Raw genomic sequence first — 25420 nt, 5'->3', positions numbered from 1 at the left:
GTACGCTTTCAGCGTAGCTCAAATACAGCAGAAGTGAGCTGTCAGTCAAAGGACATTTAAATGGCTACACCGTGCAGAACTGTACAGTCGCTTGCGCTGTCATGAAATAACTTCATTCTTATTTCACCCCCGTTCATTTAACAGCGGTTTGCTTTTCTGCATTTCTTCTATTGCAAACAAAGACTCGCGTCGCTCGTATATTATACATCTGCGCACGAAAAGCCCTAAAAATGAGCGAGGAGGAAGATACGTTAGGAAAAACTAGACATGCATTTGAAGATCTGTGTCGAGCTCTGAATATGGATGAGGAGTCGAGTAACGGGGCTTGGAGGAGTTATGAAAATATCAGCAAAAATTACACTCTGGAGGTAAAGTCAGCTCATAATATGCAGGCCCGGTGCACGCATTTAGAAACGTAACTATGCACGCATTCAATAGCGTTGAGGTGAATTGACACGCTAACATGTTATTACTATGTTTTAATGAATAAAGTGTGTGCTTTAACATGTCACAGGACGTATAAATGTGTGTATGTGCATGTTACGTATTTGACATGAGTGCAGAATGCGCCCGAGTTACGTGTGACATCATCAGCGGCTTTATCTGAATGAACACCTTTACAGTCAAACGATTATAATAATGTACAGTAAGGACAAGCTGTGCTTTTTTAAGGCTAATACGTAAAAATGAATACGGCATAAATACGCACCACTTATATCCTGTATGTCACCTTGTTGTGCTTGTGCTGAAAAACATTTCAGCAGTGTTACTGTACTGTGCAGGGTTAGTAATAGTAAAAACGTGGTTTTCTGTCAAATACTAAGTTGCAGAATTATTATTGTGGACACAAACCCATGGTATTTACATAGTAGAATGCAATGCTATTGGTCAACCTGGAAATATATATTTTTAGGTTGTCTCAAAAACCTTCCTGCAACATTGGGAGAATGTTATTTTATGGTTGGACCATAAAAGAACACTATTATAACCAAATGAGAACTAAATAGTATCAAAAGAGGAACCTTCTGTGTTTACTGGGTTGCTGTTTTACATGGTAATATTAATGTAATGCTGTTTTGCTAGTGTAGACATGTACAGTACTAGTCAAAAGTTTTTGAACACTGAGATTTTTTAATGTGTTTTATAAGAAGTCTCTTCCGCTCACCAAGCCTGCATTTATTTGGTCCAAAGTACAGTAAAAGCAGTAATATTTGGAAATATTTTTACTATTTTAAAAAACTGCTTTCTATTTGAATATATATTTAAAATGTAATTCATTCCTGTGATCAAACCTGAATTTTCAGCATCATTACGCCAGTCTTCAGTGTCACATGATCCTTCAGAAATTGTTCTAATATGCTGATTTGCTGCTCAAGAAACATTTTATTATTATTATTATCAATATTTATAATAGGGGGTGGAAGAAATTAATACTTTTATTTAGCAAGGATGCTTTAAATTGATCAAAAGTGATGATAAAGACATTTAAAATGTTACAAAAGATTTCTATTTTAGATAAATGCAGCTCTTCTGAGCTTTCTATTCAAGGAAACCTGAAAAAAATCTATTCAGCTGTTTTTAACATAATAATAATAAATGTTTTTGAGCAGCAAATCAGAATATTAGAATGATTTCTGAAGGATCATGTGACTGGAGTAACGATGCTGAAAATTCAGCTTTGAATTCAAAGGAATAAATTACATTTTAAAATATATTCAAATAGAAAGCAGTTGTTTTAAATAGTAATTTTTTTTTTATTTTTTACAATTTTACTTTTTTTGCTGTGATTTGGATCAAATAAATTTGGGCTTGGTGAGCAGAAAGGACTTCTTTAAAAACATTAAAAATCTTACTGTTCAAAAACTTTTGACTGGTAGTGTATTTCTGGCTAATTTTAGCTAAATCAGCTATTTTATATCCTCTGTGTGTATCTTAGGGCAGTGAACTGCACTGGTTAGCTTGTGCTCTGTATGTGGCGTGCCGTTCATCAGTGCCCACGATAGGTAAAGGCACAGCGGAGGGCAACTATGTTTCTTTGACCAGGATACTGCGCTCTTCACAACAGAGGTGAGTAAACATATTGACTTATTCTGATGATAATATAGATAGATAGAGTTAAAGAGATACAAAAGACACAGCTGAACAGGTTTTTGATCGTCACACACACACACACACACACACACATACACGTGTTGTGATGTTCCCAAGACAACTTAAAGATCAGCTGGGGATTTACAGAGCTGCATTTTTTCTTGCAATGAGCTTGTAGCTTCTTACAGCTTGTAAGCCACAGAGGATGTAGTGCATACAGTCGTGTAATGTTATTATTAAATAATCATAATAAAATAAAAATGGTAATATAAGGTTTTTTTTTTTTTTTTTTTTTTTATAGTCTTAATAATAATAACCATACACAGTATATGGGTAAATGTCAAGTATATGGTATGTCAAAAACATGCAACCTCAGATCTGAAGAAATTAAACAAAAATTATATTTAGCTTTAATAAAATGAGGCATGCTGTCATTATTTTTATTATAATTAAGGACATCTCCCTTGGCATCTCTCCTGGTGGAACTGTTTTCTGTTTTCCTGTTTTAAGGCTTTAATTCATTTTTCACTCATTTATTTAAACACTTTGTTTTACAGTAATGAGCAGATTGCAGAGAATTACATAAAACTCAGAAGTAAAATGTTCAGAGACATTATAATAATTACAAGATTTGGGGAGAAATGTGAAATTGCCATGAAAATGATGTAACAATGTATACCATCTTAATTAAATCCTCCTAAAAAGAGGTTTCATATTCTTTATGCAAAATACAATTTCAGTCGCATTTTATTTTGACTGAGTCCTTAACAGTGTATAGGTTCATGGTTGGGGTTTTACTGTTATTATTTATTACTACTATTAATACAATGACCCTTTGTTTCATTTGATATCTTTCATCAGTATATGACACATCTGCTAGTCGGCAAGCTTAATCATTAAACACTATTTTAATAATACAAACAAGGTTTTCCTTGGTACTCTTCAAGTAGCACATGAATTTAGGATTCTTTTGTCTGTTCTGCCATGTATCCAGTAATTCTGTTTAATTAATCTTAGGAGTCTTTTATTTTATTTTTATTTTTATTTATTTATTTATTTGCAGATATCCATTTAATATTGTCAGCATGGTCACTCATTTCAATGGCTGGCTTTGTCTGTATTTAAGGATTCTTTATCTGTTCTGCCATGTGTGATTCTTTTCTAATGAATTGTAGGAGTCTTTTTATTATTTTATTTTATTTTATTTTTTGCAGATATCCATTTAATATTTTCAGCATGGTCACTCATTTCAATGGCTGGTTTTGTCTGGCCAACCACATGTTATTTTCTTAATCAGATTAACCTCAAATTTCAATATATATTGAAACTGAAATCATAAAAAAATATAGCAAACCATAATAAGACACCCAGCATAGTTTGACAGTTAATTTGTGTACTCCTTGACAATAGGTTATTGTAGATAAAATCCTGAAAAAATGACAAGACTTTTACAATAATGTGTTAAAAATGTCCACTACAGAAGACAATGGCATCATATGATGCTGGTTACATGGTATTGTGATGGCGGTGTATTTTTGTTTTTTTCCCAATGGTTGTTTTGTTAGTAACAGTTGAAAGAATATATATGGTGTGCCATTATACATATATATATATATATATTTTTTTTTTTTTTAATTACATTTAAACTTTTTTCAATGAACTTACTTATTCTGGAGTATTTAGATTTGAGAAAAAAATATTATTATTATTATTATGAACTTAAGACCCACTCACTTCAAAAACACTGAAAAACTGTAATTCAAGAGACATCAAAGCAGTTTCAAGCAAACTAACACATAGTTGTCACGGCGTCGTGTGCGGGGAATGAGGAGTAGGGACGAGGAGATCTGGAACATGTACTTTATTTAAATAATCCACACAAGGAACAGGAACGGACAGGAACAGCAGGGAATCGAACGCAAAACGACACGAAAAGACGTAGAAATAAAGAGTGACATAAACAATAACCGACAACCAAGCGGAGGACAAAACCAAACTTAAATACACAGACCAATCAGACGAGGACAGGTGTAATCGATTAAACAATGACGTAATAATAGAAGACGGAACAGGAAAGACCAAATAAGGGTATACATAGGGAAAACCACAAAAACAGTCCACAGGGGTGTGACAATAGTATGCAGTGCAGAAAATTTGTATGTGAGATTATAATGCGCATTCCCTCAATGGATAAAATATGATTTTTTAAGACAGTTGTAAAACAATGTAATTATGGTCCCACTTTATATTAGGTGGCTTTAATTACAGATGCAATTACATGCAGATTTTTATTTTTTAAATATAAGTACAATGTAAAAGCATGTATGTACACAGTAAGTGGATTGTATCAAATTATTCATTAAAATAGTAGTTAAAGGAGAAGTCCACTTCCAGAATAACAATTTACAAATAATATAAATGGTAATATAAAGGCTCTAAACGATCCCAGCCAAGGAAGAAGGGTCTTATCTAGCAAAACGATTGGCCATTTTTTTTTTTTTTTTCGAAAAATAAAAATTTGTATACTTTTTAAGCACAAAAGCTGGTGTAGCACAGGCTGTGGGATGCGTGTTCATGATGCTACGAATTAGTGATGGGTCGTTCTTGAATGATTCGTTCATTTTGAATGAATCTTTAATGTGACTCGGGAAGAACGAGTCGTCTCTGGGAGTGATTCGTTCAGTCGCACATGCGCAACATCCTATTAGGTTCCTACCCGTTTTCAAGTCGTTCTGTTTCTTTTAGCATTATAGTTTAGTCTTGTTTGTAGTGTGATCAATGTTTGTATCAGCAGTAGATGTGTTTAGTGAAGTAACACGTAACATTTTAATTATATTTTGCTAAAATAAACAAAATGAACGGAATGACTCGAAAAAAGATTCGTTCATTTTGCTGAATGAGACTCAAAGGTCCAAGTCGGTAAAATGATCCGAACTTCCCATCACTACTACGAATCACGTCTAAGTTCATTGTCTGTGTACTCTGACTCAAAAAATCTTATTTTCTCCTACAACTTCAGAATCGTCCGATATCATTGTACCTTTTTGTCTGTGAACAGCGTTTTACTTACTTGCACTTTCTTAGTCTTTGTGTGTTCGCTTTGTAAACACTGGGTCTGTGGTTCAGCGTGACCTTTTGATGTGATTCAATAGTACATAGCGATGTGAATGCGCATCCCAGAACCTGTGCTACACAAGCTTTTGTGCTTAAAAATGATTAAAAAAATTATTTTCCGAAAAAAATGACAGATTGTTTCGCTAGATAAAACCCTTCTTCCTCAGCTGGGATCATTTAGAGCCCTTTAAAGCTGCATTTAAACTACATTTTGGAAGTTCAAAATCGAGGCACCAATGAAGTCCATTATATGGAGAAAAATCCTGAAATATTTTCCTTAAAAAAACATAATTTCTTCACGACTGAAGACAGAAAGACATGAACATCTTGGATGACAAGGGGGAGAGTAAATAATTTGTAAATTGTTGTTCTGAAAGTGGACTTCTCCTTTAAGGCCATCTAATATAAACTGTGACCGTTACCATAAATAGATATGAAATTTGACTCATGTGTAACAAGGACAATTCTTACGGATTAACACTTTTAAATAGCGTAATTTTATGTTACAGCCTGATTGAGTTTTTCAATAAAATGAAGAAATGGCAGGACATGGCCAACCTGCCCAAGGAGTTCCAGCAGAGCACGGAGAAACTAGAGAGAAACTTCACCGTCACCTCCGTCATCTTTAAGAAATACGTGCCCTTATTCAAAGACATCTTCAAGGCGCCCACAGATGAATTACCCAGAACGCACAGAGGCAGGAAGCAGAGGTACTTCAGCCTGACCTTACTGCATGTTTTGCAATGCTTATAATGTGAAGCACATGATCATATGTTAAATGGAGCTCACAGATAATCGCAGTAGTGTGCAAACAATCTGTGATTTATGCATATGGATCTGATTTGTATTTGACACCGTGCCCGAGAATTAAAGTGTGACAGGTTACATAAAAATCTTGGATAATGGAAACAAACAGCTCTACACTATATCGAGTGTTCATGAGAAGCTCGTGCTGACTGATCTTTCCTGTGTCCTCAGACGACATCCCTGCACCGTCACTGAGGTCTTCAACTTCTGCTGGATCCTGTTCATACATGCGAAAGGTAAAGAGTTGTTTAACATACCATTCATTTATAAGACCATATTTTACATGTTCCTTTTCCCCTGAAGTCCACTTGCACTATAATGTTAATTACACCTTTCAGACTAGTAAAAACATACACATCTGTGGAAGTGCAGAATGAAAGGAAAGCTTAAAATGTCATGTTTTCAGCCTGTATCTGTTGGATTTTTATGCTTCAGTGGATCGTTTTGCTAAATAACATTGGACTGAGGGTGGGACAGAAGGCGACTTTAGAGAGGAATGAGTGCTGAAGAGATTAGCAGGAGCCGAGGAAAGCTCCTGCTGTAATGAGGCAGTGTTTCGTGGGATTGTTCCTCCTGTAGTGTCCCATAAGAGGGTCATAAGCTGTGGAGAGTGTCTAACAGAAGGACAGGCCGTCATTGGCTGAGAGCGCAGAGAACTTGGTCATGTGACCTGGGCTCATTATGTGGGCCTGTGCAGGCATGTTTGATTGGGTCAGAGGCCAGCGGGGACAGAGCATTTCCTCACACACACATCAACACATGCCCGTCTCATCTGCAGAGTCGCTCGTTTAATGCTGCGGGTGAATTTGCCGTGTTGAAAGCAGATATTTTCGTTGTTTGTGTTGAGCTGCAAGATCAGGCATGCTGCAATAAGATCTCATCAGAGCTGGAGAGAAATTAAGTAGAAATTGGTGAATCCAAAGGAAATATGGTGACAATTAAAAAGTGAGAAATTATGTTGTGCTTTAATTTACACAAAAAAACGTTTCCATGCATTATCTTAATTAATGCAATATTGTAAATGTGAATTTATACATGTAATTCAGCATAAATTAAATGCTGTATTTTGAACTAATTAAAAATAAAACATTATAGTGGAATAATTTCAGTAAGGAGAATTTGGTGGAAAAATTGCTTGTCATGAAAATTATATCATAATGCAAAATATCTTATTGGTGCTAAAATATTATTGTTGTTGCTATTATTATTAAATAATAAATGTCATTGATTATTATTATTATTATTATTATTATTATTATTAAGAGATATTACAAATTCCATCTGGATATTAAAAAGAGAAAATTATAATGATAATAAAAATAATTCTACTAAAATAATAATAATAATAATAACAACAACAATAATAATGACCTTTATTATTATTATTATTATTATTATTATTATTATATTATTGTTTACATAATATATGTGTAAATACACACACATGCATGTATATATTTAAGAAAAATGTGTTAACTTTATATATTAAATATATTTATATATAATATAAATTATATGAATATAAATATATACATAGAAATATATGGAAATATTTTCAAAATATATACTGTATGTTTGTGTATTCATGTATACATAATAAATATACACACATATAGCCTATTATGTAAACAAAAACTTTTTGGATGCAGTTAATCGCGATTAATCATTTGACCACTATTATTATTTGATTCTAAAAGGAGAAAATAAAAATTATAATAAAATACTGCTACTAATAATAAAAATATTAATAATAACAATAACAATTACCTTTTATTATGATGATGATGATGACGATGATGATGATTATTATTATTATTAATGTTATTATTATTGTCATCATCTAAAGATATGAGAAATGCCATTTTTATAATAAAAGGAGAAAATAATAATGATAATAAAAAATACTACTAATTATAATAATAATACTATTATTATTATTATTACTAATTATAATATTATTATTATTATTATTATTATTAATTACCTTTATTATTATATTATTATTATTATTTGATAGTAAAAAGAGAAAATAATAATAATAAAAATTCTACTACTAATAATAAAAATATTAGTAATAACAATAACAATTATCTTTATTAGTAGCAGTAGTAGTATATTATCAAAAGATATGAGTAATGTCATTTTGATAATAAAATGAGAAAATAATAAAGATAATAAAAATACTACTACTACTACTAATAATAATAATAATAATAACCTTTATTATTTTTTTATTGTTATTATTATTATTATTATTATTATTATTATTATTATTATTTATCTCTTTTAATTATCCAAATGTAATTTCTCATATCTTCCTCTTGATTTTGGGGTGAAGTATAACCTGCACATGCTGCAAATATAAATATAAATCTGCTGACTTTCAGTTCTACTTCACTACATCTTGAGAAGCAAATAAACACTTTTATTCTGATACATAGATACATTTAGTTGTGCTGTATAAGCGCCTCAGTCCGAATCAGATGATTGAATTGTTTATTTCAGTCTTTTTTTCTAGTAATCTTTTAAGCAAGTTATGAATGATCCGTTTGTAAAGCCTTCTGAATTGCGTCATTATTAATGGCATACAATACTGCATGTCATGCCGTTAACAATGTCATCCATGAAGCTCAAACCTAAACTGAGCTCAGATTACTTTTTATCTGGGTGTATTCCGACAAAATATTGAAAATATTTAATAAGTAAATTGTGAAATTCATGCTTAAAATGCAGAAAGCAGCAGAGCAAGAGGATACCAGCTGAGCGCATTATTTCCTCATATGCCGCGTGCGTCACTTAACATAGCAACTAGCCCAGATGACAAGTCAGGACTTGTCTGTGTTTGAGTAAAGCTCAGCGGGCCACTGGGGCAGATCTGTGTCCTTCTGTATCCCGTCCTGGAGGAAAATCCCTCATTCTGCAGAACCCAATGCAGGGAAAAGAGCCTGCTGCTGCTAAAAGATGAAAGGTCACGTTATCTGGGGAATGAAATAAGAAAATGCATGTAAGTAGTGCAGCAAACCTAATTCAGCTTAACTTGACAATGTGTTTTATTGTGCATTGCAAATCTGAAATGTATAGAAGTGAAAGGTGCATGTCTTGTGCAAGTGAATGACAGTTACTGTATTTCTTTGGAAAGTAATCTAGGAGAGAAAAACTTTATTTTGCATATTTTATTTGTTTGTTTGATTGTTGGTTTTTAGCAGTTCATTAAAGCAATAAGCCAAGTAGTTTACAGTTAAGTTCAAATTTGCCACTGATTTCATTTGTCACACTGGAAATTGAAGGTATTGCACTGAATGCATTGCATTGTGGGATACAGTATTCTGTACAGTGTGCACTGGTTGTATTTTGCACATTATGGAAAATGCAGGAGGTCATATTAGCATATACAGCAGAAAATGTAAATACACTGCACAGTGCACATACTACATACTGCAAACGTATCTGAGTAATAATTAATACGCCAAGTAAGATTATTGAGTCATTGGAGTTTTTTCAGTGAATCAGTTGAGTCATTTTGCGAACTGTTATCAACAATTCCTTTGCAAATTTAAATTCCAAATTATGCCATTATGGTGTCATGTCTTACACTTATGTAACAGGGGGAATTCTGAGAACATGTCAGTATTAAATAGAATTTTAATACTGGAGACACTGCAGGCAAAAACTGTTTTTTTTTTTTTTCATGCACCTGTCAAGTTTGAGATTTGGGGCTTTTTTGTTTTTCATAAAGTGTTTTTTCAGACTACTGGAAAAAAAACATCAAAAGACACTGTTAAGTGTTTCTTTTTATATCATCTTATCTATTTGTGTCAACAGATTTCAGTTACAATACATTTTTAAAGGCTGTTTTCTCAAAATGAGTTTCACTCGTACACTTCAGTAGCTCTTACACACACACACACGCACAGACAAAACTTTTCATTATATAACTTTTCTATATTCTAAAGGTTTTTACAAAGGGATTTGTTCATATATAATTTCCTTGATTATATACAACATGTTATAACTCCTAAAAATGTGAAAATATAATGTTTGCTGTCTGTTCTAGGTATTTTCTGAATTATGGGGTGACAAAAAGGAGATACCCAAAATTCCTCTGTAAAAACATTTGACTCTAATATGTCTAAAAAATAAAACAAGAATTTTGAAACTGACTTCATCCAGAGTTTAGAATTTTCTACTAGAATTGTATACAAATTAATGCATATTTCATTAAATAATGCCTCATTTGCATATTTAAACCTAACATAAAATAAACTTGTAATACAAAAAATGATCAATTTAATCAATCAGCTGAGTAAGGCGATAACTATATGCAGTGTCTCATCCAGTTATAGCCTAATTTTTAAAAGCACTGTAAGTGCAAGTCAAGTCAAATGTATTTGTATATGTTTCAACACATTGTTTCCAAACAGCTTTACAGAAAATTATAATGAATATATGACACAAATATATCGTTTACAGTTTGGGACCTTTTTTTAAGTTCTATAAATGTTAGGACAAAATGTAATGTTAATGTATTGCTTATGGAACATTCTTATAAATTACTATTTGATATATATTCTCATAACGTTGAGATAGAATGTTCTTAGAAGATTCTCATGATACTATTTGTACTTGATGAACATTCTAAGAAACGTTTAGAACATATTTAAATAACATTCTAATCACAGCAAGAAAACTGGACATTTAAACGGTCTTAGAATATTAAAGATTAACTTTGAAAACAACATTATATTAGTAGTATAAGTAGTATTGATCGTATCTATCGAATGTTGTAAGAACTGTTGTAGCCTTCAAATTATGTTATAATCATGACGAGAAAACTAAACATTTAAACATTGCAAAACAATGTTCCCACAATGTTTTTACAACCTAAATTTGTTACCTGGGGAGCAATCAAACAGTTGAGATTTGCTGCTGGTATACATCACTTTACAGGCTTAATGTTTTCTTTGCATTGTACAGGCTGGTACTGTAACTCTTGAAATGAATTAAACAGGAAATGATAAATCCAGGCATTGTGGCCTAACAGCACATGTTGATTTTTTTGCAGACTTTTCCTGTTGTTGCAGTAAAGTTGGCCACCTGTCTGCTTGATATACGTTTGCAGTGTGATCAGCAGAGTTTTCCTGCTCAACACTATTGTGCTCAGCTCTTTACTGTAATATGTTTGACAGATTGTTAAGTTTTAGTTGAGAAAACAAGTTTATACCAAAGTATAAGCCTTCGAGCCAGAACCAAAAATGTCTTTACAGTCCAATGTCATAAGAGATCCTTGGACAACCACCACTGATACCCTCATATATTATTATTGTTTTTATATTTAATCACATTATTTTTTGCTCCTCTCTCCTTTAGGAAACTTCCCAATGATCAGTGATGATCTGGTGAACTCGTATCATCTGCTCCTGTGCGCTCTGGACCTGGTTTACTGCAACGCTCTCCTGTGCTCTAGTCGTAAAGATCTGCTCAACCCAGCTTTTAAAGGTCCCACACACACAGCATTCATTCTTCTTCAAAACCAAAATGAAGCATTTGATTTGGGATCAGCTGTCCAGACAGTAAGGTCAAACAAACATTGGTTTGTGTTCGGTTTGTGCGCAGGGTTGCCCGAGGACTTCAACAGCAAAGATTACAAGCCTGGCCCGGGTTCATTATGTTTCATAGAGAAGCTGTGTGAGCTTCATGATGGGCTGGTGCTGGAGGCTAAAGGAGCAAAGGAGCATTTCTGGAAACCTTTCATTAAGAAACTCTTTGAGCGCAAGGTACTGGAAATACTCCAGACATATAATGTAGACTAACAGTTGTGCTGCTTCATATTTTTGTGGAAACTGTGATACACTACCATTTAAAAGTTTTGAGTAATTTATCAAAAGTGACAGTAAACACATGCTGTTAAATGCTTTTGTTTTAAGCAGTAAATACTGTTTTCAACATGGATAATAATAAGAACCATTATTAATAATTGAGCACAAAGAAAAAATCATAATAATTAGCACCAAATCAGCATATAAGAATGAGGTCTGAAGAATCATGTGACACTGAAGACTACCATTGATATATTTGGTATATCCCATCTTTTCTATCGCACAGGTTTTGAAAGGGAAGGAAGACACGCTGACAGGATTTTTAGAGCCAGTGAATTTTGGTGACAGTCTGTGAGCATCTCTTTTCAGTTAAACACTCACTTCCCATGAAGCTGCTCAAATGTTTCTCCTGTAGTTTATGATCTCCTCACTCTCTGTTTTTCTTTAGTGCTTCTCTGAATCGTGTGTACGAGGAACACGTGTTGTCATCTGGTTCTCTGGATGAGAGGATATTTCTGGGAGAAGCGGCTAGAGAAGACATTGGCACCCCAGGACCTTGTTTGTGTGAAGGAATAGAGAACCAGGAACGATTGACCAACCCGCTCCAAAACTCCATGGCAGTACGTGTGTCCGACAAACATAAATACAAATAAAAATAATTCTCAATGATAAATAATGATGTTATTTTTATTAATAAACGTGTGTGTTTGTTTTACAGGCATCTGCTCTGAAAGTGTCCACTCCTTTGACGGGAAGGAGGTACGTGTCGGAGAGCAGTGCTGGTACCCCTATTTCCACTGCGATGCAGAGCGTGGGCCGTCTGCACACTCTGCTGACAGGATTCAAATACAGACCCAGCATGAGACTCAGAGACATTTTCAGGTGAGCCCAAGTTAGCTTTTGTGTCAGTCACAATCTGCTGCATACACCCAAAGACAAGAAGCAGACTACCTGTATTTACTGTTGGTTCACTGCAACCACAGTTCACTGTCAACTGAAATGTTCTTGTACTGATTACACTGTCTTGTAATTTCCAGCACGCTTTAATTAGAGGATATTCCAGTAAACTGTAATTCCAGAGAGCCCAGTAAAACTGATTCCAGTAAGATGTTTGTCCAATAAAATGATGGAATTCCAGTTATTTCCAAAAACTGTGAATCCAGAGAGTCCAGTAAAACTATGATTCCAGAGGGTCCAGTAAAATGTGATTCCAGTAAGATGTTAGTCCAATAAATTGAGGTATTTCTAGATATTTCCATGAACTGTGATTCCAGAGAGTCCAGTCAAATGTGATTCCAGAGAGTTGAGTAAAACTGTGATTCCAGTAAGATGCTAGTTCAATAAATTGATGTAATTCCAGTTATTTATACAAACTGGGATTCCAGAGAGTCCAATAAAAATGTCATTTCAGAGAATCCAGGAAAAATATGATTCCAGAGAGTCCAGTAAAACTGTGATTCCAGAAAGTCCAGTATAATGTGATTCCAGTAAGATTTTTATCCGATAAATTGATGTAATTCCAGTTACTTCTATAAACTGTGATTCCAGAAGATCCAGTAAAACTGTGATTCTAAAGAGTCCAGTAAAAATGTGATTGCAGTAATATTTTACTCCAATAAATTTACATATTTCCAGTTATTTACATAAACTGTGATTCCAGAGAGTCCAGTAAAACTGTGATTCCAGTAAGACGCCAGTTCAATAAATTGATGTACTTCCAGTTATTTATACAAACTGGGATTCCAGAGAGTCCAATAAAAATGTCATTTCAGAGAATCCAGGAAAAATATGATTCCAGAGAGTCCAGTAAAACTGTGATTCCAGAAAGTCCAGTATAATGTGATTCCAGTAAGATTTTTATCCGATAAATTGATGTAATTCCAGTTACTTCTATAAACTGTGATTCCAGAAGATCCAGTAAAACTGTGATTCTAAAGAGTCCAGTAAAAATGTGATTGCAGTAATATTTTACTCCAATAAATTTACATATTTCCAGTTATTTACATAAACTGTGATTCCAGAGAGTCCAGTAAAACTGTGATTCCAGTAAGACGCCAGTTCAATAAATTGATGTAATTCCAGTTATTTACACAAACTGTGATTCCAGAAAGTCCAGTATAATGTGATTCCAGAAAGTCCCGTAAAAATGTGATTCCAGTAAGATGTTTGTCCAATAAAAATTGATGTAATTCCAGTTACTTCTATACAATGTGATTCCAGAGAGTCCAGAAAAATGTGATTCCAGGGAGTTCAGTAAAACTGATTCCAGTAAGATGCTAGTTCAATAAATTTATGTAATTCCAGTTATTTACACAAACTTTGATTCCAGAGAGTCCAGTAAAAATGTGATTCCAAAGAATCCAGTAAAAACATGTTTCCAGAGAGTCCAGTAAAACTGTGATTCCAGAAAGTGATTTCAGAAAGTCCTGTAAAAATGTGATTCCAGTAAGATGTTAGTCAAATAAATTGATGTAATTCCAGTTTTTTACACAAACTGTGATTCCAGAGAGTCAAAAAATGTCCAGTAAAACTGTGATTCCAGAATGTCCAGTAAAATTGTGATTCCAGTAAGATGTTAGTCCAATAAATTAAGATAATTCCAGTTATTCCATAAACTTCCAGAGTCCACAACTGTCATTCCAGAGATTCCAGGAAAAATGTGATTCCAGCAATATGTTAGTCCAGTAAATTGATGTAATTCCAGTTATTTACACAAACTATGATTCCAATGAGTCCAGTAAAAATGTGATTCCAGTAAGACGTTTGTCCAGTAAATTTACATAATTCCATTTACTTGTATAACCTGATCCAGTAAAAGTCCAGTAAAAAATGTGATTCCAGAGAGTCCCGTAAAACTATAATTCCAGTAAGATGTTTGACATAATTCCAGTTATTTCTTTAAACTGTGATTCCAGAGAGTACAATAAAACTGTGAACAGTGATTAAGTGAATTCAGCGTATTCTGATTATAAGTTTAGAGTGAACTGGAATTCTAGTGAATTCTAGTGACTGCAGTGATTCCAGTGACCTGTGAAATTTTCTGTGCACTGGAATCAATGGTATTTTTTCTGTTTGTGTGTAACAGATCATGTGTAAGAGACCCCAGTGAGTCAATAGCAGCCAGACTGAAGGAGATGTCAGAGATTTTTCTTCAGAATTATGAAGGAACAGGAGACAATAACAAGACTCTGGCAAGAGGTGTGCATGTTCATACTTCCTTATGGCATATTTTTATCATTTTGTTCTTTAATTTGTAGCTCATGACTTTTCCCACAATTCAAACACTGATCATTTGTTGATTGGGGAATTCTTTTTCATAGATGTTGCAGTGAAATATTTTTGCTTGGCTGAGGCACTTTATTACAAATCACTAGAAGTGATCATCAACCAGGAAAAGAAGCGACTTGGAGACACGGACCTGTCTGTAGGTTTCATCTTCAGTTTAAAAATAATCATAGTATAATGCCTTAAATAAGCAATGAATAGAATGTATATACCCTGACAGAGCTTAATTCTGTCTTCTGAATGTTATATTGTGTGTCTCAGGGCATTCTAGAGCAGGATATATTTAACCGGTCACTGATCGTCTGTTGCCTGGAGATTGTCATCTTCTCCTATCGACCACCGGGAGAGTTTCCCAGAGTCCTGCAAATCTTTGACCTCCCCGCCTATCACTTCTACAAGGTCAGTGAATATAGAGATAGAAATTAACTGTTAAAATGGCATTGCATTCATTCATAACATTCAAAGCCTCTCTATCTCACTCACAGGTGATTGAGGTATTGGTACGGGCAGAGGAGGGTCTTTTCCGTGAGGTAGTCAAACATCTGAACCATGTTGAGGAGCAGGTATTGGAATCTTTGGCATGGAAAGGAAACTCCCCGCTGTGGGAGAGCATCCGAGAAGCCAAGAACTGCGTTCCTGCCTGCCAGGAGGTCAGAACAACATAACTGCCTATGACCACATAAGAAATTATCAGTGATCTTTGCTATCCTTTCTCAAAAAGAAGTAAATAATAACAACAGATAAATAATAGAATTTAAGAGAGCATACTTAAGTGCAAAATTAATTACAGGTAATGCCTCCTCAACACCTGGAGGACAGTTCAGGAAGCAACACACATACTCCCAACAAGAGTGAGTTCAGCAGTAACATCACCGGAGCAGGAAAAGGTGCCTTACTTGGAATAAACAAGCACTGTGACTGAATACAGGATTATTTCTATACATTTACTGAAACAAACTGAACGTTCAAATTTTCCTGCAGGAGTTTCTCCGTCCCCTACATCTCTCCATGACCGCTACAACTCACCTCCTACTGGCACGGCCTGTCGCCGCCTCTTTGTCGATGGAGATTCAAACTCCGAGCCTGCTCAACCAGTCAAAGTGGCCCAGCCGTCTCTGGTCAGCCCCATCCCAGCTGGACAGACTGTGGTCACCATGGCAACAGCGACTGTCACAGCAAACAACGGCCAGACAGTCACTATACCTGTTCAAGGTGCAAAATAATCTTGTATCATCAACTGATCATCTGTACCTTTAGGAATCTGTTATCAAGTGGGTAATGCCATAGAAAAACCCCATTCTAAGTGATCAAAACACAGATTCTTCTACTTAAAACACTGCTGTGCACATGTAAGATGTGCTGTTGCTCCGTGAATAGTCATACATAAATCCGTAAGCGGATCTAGACAGGTGGTGCTGGGGGAGGTGGAGGGTTTCAGAAGAAAGACCAGCTTAAACCAAATCTTGAATCAGACTGTTTAAAAGTTGAGCAATCAATGGCTGCAGAATGAGCAGAGACCAGTCAGCCTGTGCCTGTGTGAAGTTTCCTGACTGAACTAGATGCGTAAAATAATAAGTAAGCAATATCACACAAGAAGACGTGAGATATGGCTGTATATCGGCACTGTTGTGATTTGGTCGTAGGTAATCACAGCATGACGATATACAGCCATATCTCATGTCTACGAGTGTGATATTGCATTTATACAGTTACACGGGACGGGTGTATAAATACATAAAATAACAATGGAGTGTCTTTAAAAGTTTCTTAACATTGTTAAGGCCTTTACACTGTTTTTAGGAATAGCAAATGAGAGCGGGGGCATCACATTCATCCCGGTGCAGGTGAGCGTGACGGGTCAAGGTGGGGGGGCTCTGCCAACGCTCAGTGCCCAGGCTCTTACGGGCACCCTGACCGCCCAGCAGCTGACAGCAACACCTACAGTCCAGAACAACCCCAGCCCTGCCAAACAGGACAAGAAGAGCCCTCAGCAGGGAACACCCACCAAACGAGTACAGAAGACCGGCTCCCTCTGCCTGTTTTTCCGCAAGGTACAGTAAGATCTGTGTTTATTTAAATCATTTATTTAGTCATGAATCTCTAGATGGTGCAGGCTAGCAATCACACCATTTACTACATGGCATAAGCTTATTGGCTTCTGCTAAATCTGTAACTAATGAGCTTCCTTGCTCAGCATTTAAATACACTTTGTGCCAGATCTAGACAGGTGGTGCTGGGGGAGGTGAAGGGTTTTGCAGGAACTGGACTATTTATAAGTTCAGTGTGAACTCTGAAACCTTCTCTGAAACCCTCCACCTCCCCAGCACCACCTGTCTAGATCTGCTATGAGATTGATGTATGAATATTCATGCAGCAGCACATCTGACATGCTCACAGAAGCGTGTTTGTGTATCTGTGTAGCAAGTCCAGCAACAGCAGTGTCTATAGCAGATCTAGTCTGCCATGGCCAAATGCATTAAAATTGTCATATCCGTTAACATGCTAAAACTGTTCAGAAAATTCAATAGATGTCATTCAACTCAAAATAAAGCCCCTTTCCTTCATTAGGTGTATCATCTTGCTAGTGTACGTCTAAGAGACTTGTGTGCTAAACTGGACATCAGCGCAGATCTGCGCAGGAAAATCTGGACGTGTTTTGAGTATTCGCTAGTGCACTGCACTGACCTCATGATGGACCGACATCTGGACCAGCTCCTCATGTGTGCCATCTACGTCATGACTAAGGTATTTAAACATTATTTATCATATGTGTGCTGATATGTAATTGGTCATATTCTAGACATTTGTAGCAGTTTTTCTTCAGAAAATGAATGTATAGTTTAATGTTTGTCAAAATTGCAGAGCAATGATGTGTTAAATCAAGATTCCATGCTACTGTATGTCACATGCATTTTTTTGTATTTCAAAAGAGCAAGAAAAATGGCCGCTTTAACTATTTTGTCCATTGTTCAGGTGACAAAAGAGGATAAGTCCTTTCAGAACATCATGAAGTGCTACAGATCTCAACCTCAGGCCAGCAGCAGTGTAAGTGTAACTTCAGTCCACGTGTAAAAACAGTGAGCAAGATGTTGATGTGATGAAGATATTAACAAAGATGACAATGGTATTTCAGGTGTACAGGAGTGTGCTGATCTCTGGGAGAAAGAGACGCCACTCAGGAAACAGTGAAAACACCCATAGACAGTGCTCACCGACAGAGGGAGGACAAGAACAAGGTAGCACACTTCATAAAGAGCCTTTGACACCGGACAGTCTGCTATTTTGGTAGTTCTGTAATTTGCATGCCCACATAATTGCATGATGCGCCAACTTGAATACGGTGAATAGTAAATTCAGTGCTAAAACAATGCAGCCTTACTGAAAAATTAACACCAATGTCAACAGGTGCATTTTCATGAATGTTTTCCATGTGTTCTTTTCTGTTTCTGTGCCATATGGTGCATTCTGGTCTGTTTTGAAAACTTTTTGAATTTAAAGATCAGGGTGAATTTCACTTATTTTGTCTTCTAAATTCATGTAAGTAGCTTCTGAAGGGAAGTACTAAATGAAAAAAAAGGTTTTTGAAGGTTTTTTCTGAAGAACAACGGGCAGTTTAACTGTTCAGGACAAACAAGGGACTCACAAACAAATGTTACTAAACAAAAACACAGCTGTGGATCATTCAGGTAACAACACAGTGTTAAGAATCAAGTGTATGTAAACTTTTGAGTCTTTTTCACAAATTCAGTTATCATTTTCTTTTGTAGACTATATGTAAATGTATTTTATGTGAAATATTTAAGTCAGTACTAAATTAAAAAAATAACATGCATTTTGTATGATCTCTCTCTTTTGGTAAAATAATTAATATTCTGCAAGATGTGTGTAAACTTTTGACTTCAACTGTATATATGCAAGTAAATTATTATATTTAGTTTAGAAAACAAAAATGTTGTTTGTTAGAAAATGAACAATGTTGATTTTATACATTTGGACTGTTTTGAGCATTCATAAATCATAAATCATTATGAATATTTAATTTAATTGATTTTGACAGTATTGGTAATTCTTAGATTGTATAGTCTTATAAATTTCATTGTTAATATGTTTGGTTTCTTGCATTACAGTGGTACTTCTGTAGTTCTTGTAAAATGAGAAATGTGAGAAAATGAGAAATTTAATAACTAAAACTGGCATAAATGTAAAAATAACAGCATTATAACAATGTAACTTGGAAGTTTTGCATGTTTATTTATCATATACAGCATGGTTTTAGTTGAAAATATTTATTTTATGACTGTTTTATATGCTCGCATGCGACCAGTTCTAAACGGACATGGGAATGCCAAAATCATTTGCAGGTTGTGAATTCATTACAATGACTTCCTGTTTTTCTGCTTTACAGCCAGTGGTGAGAGCAGTCCCGTGTCCATGCGCTCCAGCAGCACTCTGCCCATTCCCCAGCCCAGCAGCGCCCCATCCACCCCGACCCGGGCCCCTGGGGGCCCCCAAGAGCAGGAGGAGGAGAGGGGAGACCTCATCCGTTTCTACAACCACGTCTACATCAAACAGATCAAACCGTTCGCTCTGCGTTACTCCAGCAACTCGCCGAAAAACGGGGTAACTATTGTCTGTTTTCAGTATTACTGTGGTCTCAAGTCAAGTTACCTTTATTTCTATAACACTTCATACAATGCAAATTTTCGAAGCAGCTTCACAGTAATATAAAGGAAAGTAACAGAATTACTGAGGCTTATTCAAATATGAAACAAATTCAAATTATTCAGCTCCAGTCAGTTTAGTGATGATTCAGATTCAGATTTGTAACTGCAGTTGTGTGTGTGTTTGCAGGCTGAAGCTCCTCCCCTTTGTCCATATCCATCACTCCGCATTGGCTCTCCACGCCGGGTGCTCCTGTCCCACAATCACTCCATCTACATCTCTCCACACAAGACCGGCAGCCCAATTTCTCCTCGAGACAAGATCTTCTACTACGTCAGCTCCAGCCCATCCAACGTAAAAACATTTTCTGTTCAGATTCATTCTTCAGATTCATCAAAAACTAGTTCTCAAACAATTTTTCCGTTTATCTCACAGCGGCTGCGGGAGATTAACAGCATGATTCGAACGGGCGAAACGCCCACCAAAAAGCGAAGTATCGCCCTGGAGGAAGAGCAACAGTCTCCCGCCAAAAGGCTCTGCCAGGAGAATCAGACAGCTCTGCTCAGACGCCTACAGGATGTGGCCAACGACCGAAGCTCCTCCCACTGATGAGTCCCGTAACACCCGTAAAGACAGAAGTCACCCAAAATCAGTGTTGTGGATTGACAACCGCATTTAAAGGGGTCATATGATGTGATTTCATGTTTTCTTTGTCTTTGGAGTGTTACAAGCTGTTCGTGCATTTATAAGGTCTGTAAAGTTGCAAAGATTGACGTCTCAAACCCAAAGAGATATTCTTTATAAAAGTTAAGACTCAGCCACGCCTTGCTAAAACAGCTCATTCAAATGCCCCCATAAATCTACATCATGGTGTGGGAAGATTTGCATAACACCGCCCAAATGTACATCAAATGTACGTATCTTTTATTCTCACTGTAGTATGGTTGCACCCGCCGCCATGTTGTGGAGACGCTGTGTTTCGTTGCAAAGGTGAAAGTACTTTGTTTGGCCTCAGTGAGTACAAAAATCAGCGGTTAAGTTACAACACAAATATTCGAGCAGCGCATTTTACGGAGGATTGTTTCCTGAACCTGAGAGAGTAACCTACAATGCCAACTGTGCACACTATAAAGTGGGGCAATTCCAACTTTGCACAGTCTGGCGCGTCTGACTCACAGCCTGTAAGTACATTTTCATACTTAAAGAATTTGCTACTGACTTTTCAAATGCGAGTTTTGTGCAGTGTAGAGTAGTGCTTGTTGTTTGCCGTTTCTACGATCAGAAATGCAGACATGGTGTTATGTTTAAAAAGACAGTATGGGTCATTATAATCAGTAATTATGTCCTCACTGGATGCAACAAACGCCTTTGTTTATAATAGGTTTTATTGTTTTAGTTTCGTCGCACAGCATCACAACATGGTAAGGGGCGTAACATTTCTGTCACATTCTTGAGGTATTCGGCCAATCACAATGCACCGGATAGCTGGCCAATCAGAGAACACCGTGCTTTTCAGAACGATGAGCTTTGTAAAAATCTGCGTGTTTGAGAAGAGTGGGGCAGAGAGGAGCAACAACAATGTACAGTATGTGGAAAATAATGTGTTTTTTTTTTTTTTACCTCAAACCGCATAAACACATTGCATTACACCAAATACACAAAATAATGTTCTTTTTGTCTACATCATATGACCCCTTTGATTACAGACATGAGTTTCAATATGCCCTGTCCACACAGCAGCTCAGATAGAGGCTTGAATACTCGAATAATCACGCTTGAACGTGCAGCTACAGTCAAGCATGTATTACAGCACAACAGTCAGGTCCTGGAAGTAAAATTGTCATTCATGTTCTGCATAGGGAAATTGATTTTTAACAATAACTTATAAACCTTCAAAAACAGACCTTCTGTGAGCTCAGAAGTTGTTAGTCGAAGGTATATGCTTTTGTTGAAGCCATCAGTTTGCATTATTTCTATGTGTAGCAGTGGAATCCCTGGTGAAAAACTACATTACCCATGATGCTCCACAGAAAATTCCACCAATCAGAGAGTCGCACCAGTAAATCATCCCAAATGAGCAAATAATGAAAATTCTGCCATGTACTCACCCTCATGTCGTTCCACATCTTGACGAGTTTCTTTCTTCTGTTGAACACAGAAGATATTCTGAACAATACTGGTAACCAATGACTTCCATAGTTTATCAATATCAAAAAACTCATATAGGTGTGGAATTGTGTCAAAATAACTCATTTTTGTTAAACAAAAAGAACAAAAGTATCTGATATGAATGACATGATCATTTTGTTTTTGGTAGAAACATTGCTTTAAAGCCATTTTTAATAAATGGATGGGCTATAAAAAGATGACCATCTAATTAATCACAATCAAGCCACGATCAACCAATGATCTCAGATATTTTTGAAGCTAAAAGAGTATTTTGTAGACATAGAGTTTGCTTAAAATGCTCGGATGTGTCATAAGACTGAAGGAGATATGAAGCACTTAACAATGGATTTGTTTGCAGATCTTGCTCTGAGTTTACCGTGTGTTTTATAAAGAGTTATTTTTCATAAAGAGTTTTATAATGTATAGTGTCAAGAGATGTATGTGAACTCGATGTGTCTGTGGATTTGCTTGTCTGGTTTATATATTTATGCTATTTTTCTAACTTTAGTTTGTTAGATGAATAACATCAGGTAACAGTCATGTTAATAGTAGAAGGCGAGTGCTTTTTTGATGTATTTATTTGCTACGTTGTTCTCTGCATGTATTAGATGTGTTAGAATCTTATTACCTCTTCAGGTCTTTAAGGAATTTATTCAATAGTTTCTGCTTGTTAACATAAGATCATGTTTCCTTCCCTCGTTTCTAAAGAACGGCGTGTTTGTTGTAAGTGCCTTTTCTCCTGAACCTTTTGCCTTTCCTGATAATCTCTGTACTTTACTCTGAGTCTAACACAGCAGCCCAGCATTAAATTATCATCCAACGTTTAATAAACTTTTTTTAAGAAAAATGATCTCAAGTTGTGTTATTCTACCAAGTCTAATCTACATTGCTTCAACCAGGTTAGTCTTAAATATTGACTTAAATATGTTATTATTTGCTTTCCAGCAATAATGCAATGAATGCTAGTGCAGTGTTATTTTATTATTACATGGTATATTCTTAATATTACATACACTACCAGTCAAGATTTTTAATATATTTTTAAAAGTCTCTTCTCCTCATCAAGCCTGCATTTATACAAAATACTGCAAAATACTGTTAAATGCATTAATATTGTGAAATATTTTTACGATATAGAACAACTGCTTTCTATTTGAATATATTGTAAAATTCGATAATATTAGAACGACTTCTGAAGGATCATGTGACTGGAGTAATGATGCTGAAAATTCAGCTTTGAAATCATAGGAATAAATTACATTTGAAAATATATTCAAATAGAAAGCAGTTCTTTTAAATAGTAAAAATATTTCAAAACTATTGTTTTTGCTCTACTTTGAATCAAATGCTGTAAATGCAGGCTTGTGGTGAAAAGAGACTTCTTTAAAAAACAAAAATCTTACTGTTCAAAAACTTTTGACTGGTAGTGTAAACTTTAGAGTATTTTATTATTTATTCATATTTTTAATGACCTTTTATTTTTATATTCTCAGTTTTAATTGTAGTATTTTTGTTATGCGCTTTTGTCATTTTTATTAAGCGTAATGGAACAACCATGTCTAAAGATCTAGAAATGTGCTTTTATAAAGTTTATAGCTTTAGTTTTAGTTCAGTTTTAGTAATTTTAGTACTTAGGGTTAGACTTATGTATTCCAGTTATTTGTCAAGGCAACTTTTCTCATTTTTGTCAAGTTTAAGTTTTCAAGTTTAGGTCTTTCATCTAAAATTTAAATTTGAATTTAACTGAAAATGATATGTATAATAGTTTAGTGCTTTTACAGTAGACCAATAAACAAGTTAGTATTTAAATAGCTGGTTAGTTCTTATTACTTTTTCCAGGGAAATTACAGCAATAATTAAAACACACACACAACACTAAACAATGATAAATCTATATAAGTAATGTATGTTTGCTGTGTTTTAGTAGTATTTTAGTACTATTTAACAGATCTTACAAAATTGTTTGCATTCTGCATGTCATTAATAGCCTAATAAAACTAATAATTTGCACCTCAGGCTTATTAAATGTTTAACATAGTAGCTTTCAAATATGTTAAATGACTATAAATTTGCAGTTGATACCATATCAGAGTGCTGCTAATATACAGCACTCAACATTTGAAGTCGATCACAACCTTTCATCAAAGTTGTCCTAAAACCAAAACAATACCTGTTCTTTTTTTGTTGGTATTGTTGTTGTTGTGGGGGGGGGGGAGGAAGTTGTGCTTTAGTATCATTGTATAATACAGTTTTTTTCCCCAGCAGATGGAGCACTGGAGTTACGGGTTTGTATTATTATGTGTTCACACACAGGCCTGTTTTCAGATGCTTCTAAAGTAATGAAAGCTCTGCTGTAATTAATGATAGTCTCTATAGATAGATGCATGTATTTTCTAGTTATTATTATTATTATTTTTTAATCTAAATCTGTTGTATCACAGCACAAGAGCGGATGAACTTCCTTATCTCTATAAAGACTGTAAAATGACAAAAACTGACACAAATACTATCAGAAACAAAAACATGAGGTGTTTTTAAAAACATATTATATTAAAACACAATGTAAAAAGCACCAAGCTGCTATAAAAAACAGACCAGGGGAGGATCTGCTCTTGTATTTTACCCCAAACAGGGCAGAAGTGTGGACTGATGCCACATGTGATGTGTCATCAACAAACTTCAAAGCCTGTGAAGCAGACACAAAGAGTCTGTCCTGCCTCTGGGCTCAAATATCGTGAGGTTATAATATCTAGAGCACACTATGATAATACAAATCACACAATAAGCAGCAGTGAGCTGGAGCCAGACGACCTGAATCATGTACGTGATTCAGCATTACTCATAAACACACTGTATGAATTTAATAACGAAGCCTTCCTCACAGCTTGGGGATAAATACAGAAAGAATGTCTGAGAAAGTGTAATCCTGTGTTACCTTTGTTCCGTGCGTTATACTGTAATCCCGAATATGTACTTATTTAATATATCGATGTACTTATTTGCTTATTTATAAGGTTAACAGTGATTGGACAATGTAAATCGATGAACTAGTAATGAAACCTTTCATAACTCCAGTTCAAACGCCACCACTCGACACGTTTAACGGTTTCCCTCTAATGAATATTAATGAGGAACGCATAAGGGCAGCTTTTGATTGGTTGCAGCTGAATAACTTGCTGTATTAGTAGGAAGGAAGTACCTTTATCCGGGACTTAGGAGCAATCTATCATAAACAGTCTTAGTACTTAGTACAAACGTTTATTTATTTAGATACTTAACACACTCCTACAAATGTGAAACCTCAGTTAGGACCAAAAGTTAAAAAGTTCAATCAGAAAAGAAGTCAGATGAATATCTATAAGCATATGGGCAACATCCAACCCAGTCTGTTCAACATCTGATATTGTTCTTATATGGAATTATTCACTTCATTGCCATGCTTACTGTATATGGAGTTATGCTGTAAAAATCCCTTC

The 25420-nt window shown here is 35.2% G+C and overlaps 1 protein-coding gene across 1 annotated transcript; it reads left to right on the top strand.

The window, feature by feature from the left end:
- Window positions 1–40: 40 nt before the first annotated feature.
- On the top strand, window positions 41–22794 carry rbl2 (retinoblastoma-like 2 (p130)). The gene is made up of 22 exons (XM_051099489.1): window positions 41–368; window positions 1937–2067; window positions 5715–5915; window positions 6184–6248; window positions 11380–11508; window positions 11626–11786; window positions 12115–12179; window positions 12277–12448; window positions 12547–12710; window positions 14914–15026; window positions 15149–15252; window positions 15375–15512; window positions 15599–15763; window positions 15904–16000; window positions 16095–16325; window positions 16914–17164; window positions 17682–17858; window positions 18087–18158; window positions 18247–18349; window positions 19519–19733; window positions 19965–20129; window positions 20211–22794. The coding sequence occupies exons 1-22, from the start codon at window positions 231–233 to the stop codon at window positions 20382–20384; spliced, it is 3231 nt and encodes a 1076-aa protein (XP_050955446.1). The 5' UTR covers window positions 41–230; the 3' UTR covers window positions 20385–22794.
- The last annotated feature ends 2626 nt before the right edge of the window (window positions 22795–25420 follow it).

Source organism: Labeo rohita, chromosome 25 (genome assembly GCF_022985175.1).
Source record: "Labeo rohita strain BAU-BD-2019 chromosome 25, IGBB_LRoh.1.0, whole genome shotgun sequence".
In the NCBI taxonomy this organism is placed as follows: Eukaryota; Metazoa; Chordata; class Actinopteri; order Cypriniformes; family Cyprinidae; genus Labeo; species Labeo rohita.
The sequence above is the reverse complement of the archived record's forward strand: the minus strand, read 5'-3'. Positions and strand labels throughout refer to the sequence as shown.

Bases quoted from the DNA above. Each gene is read 5' to 3' on its own strand.
- rbl2 (XM_051099489.1), top strand. From the start codon at position 231: ATGAGCGAGGAGGAAGATACGTTAGGAAAAACTAGACATGCATTTGAA. The intron at 2,068-5,714 runs GTGAGTAAACAT...TTTATGTTACAG, and splicing joins CTGCGCTCTTCACAACAGAG to CCTGATTGAGTTTTTCAATA. The intron at 19,734-19,964 runs GTAACTATTGTC...GTGTGTTTGCAG, and splicing joins GCAACTCGCCGAAAAACGGG to GCTGAAGCTCCTCCCCTTTG.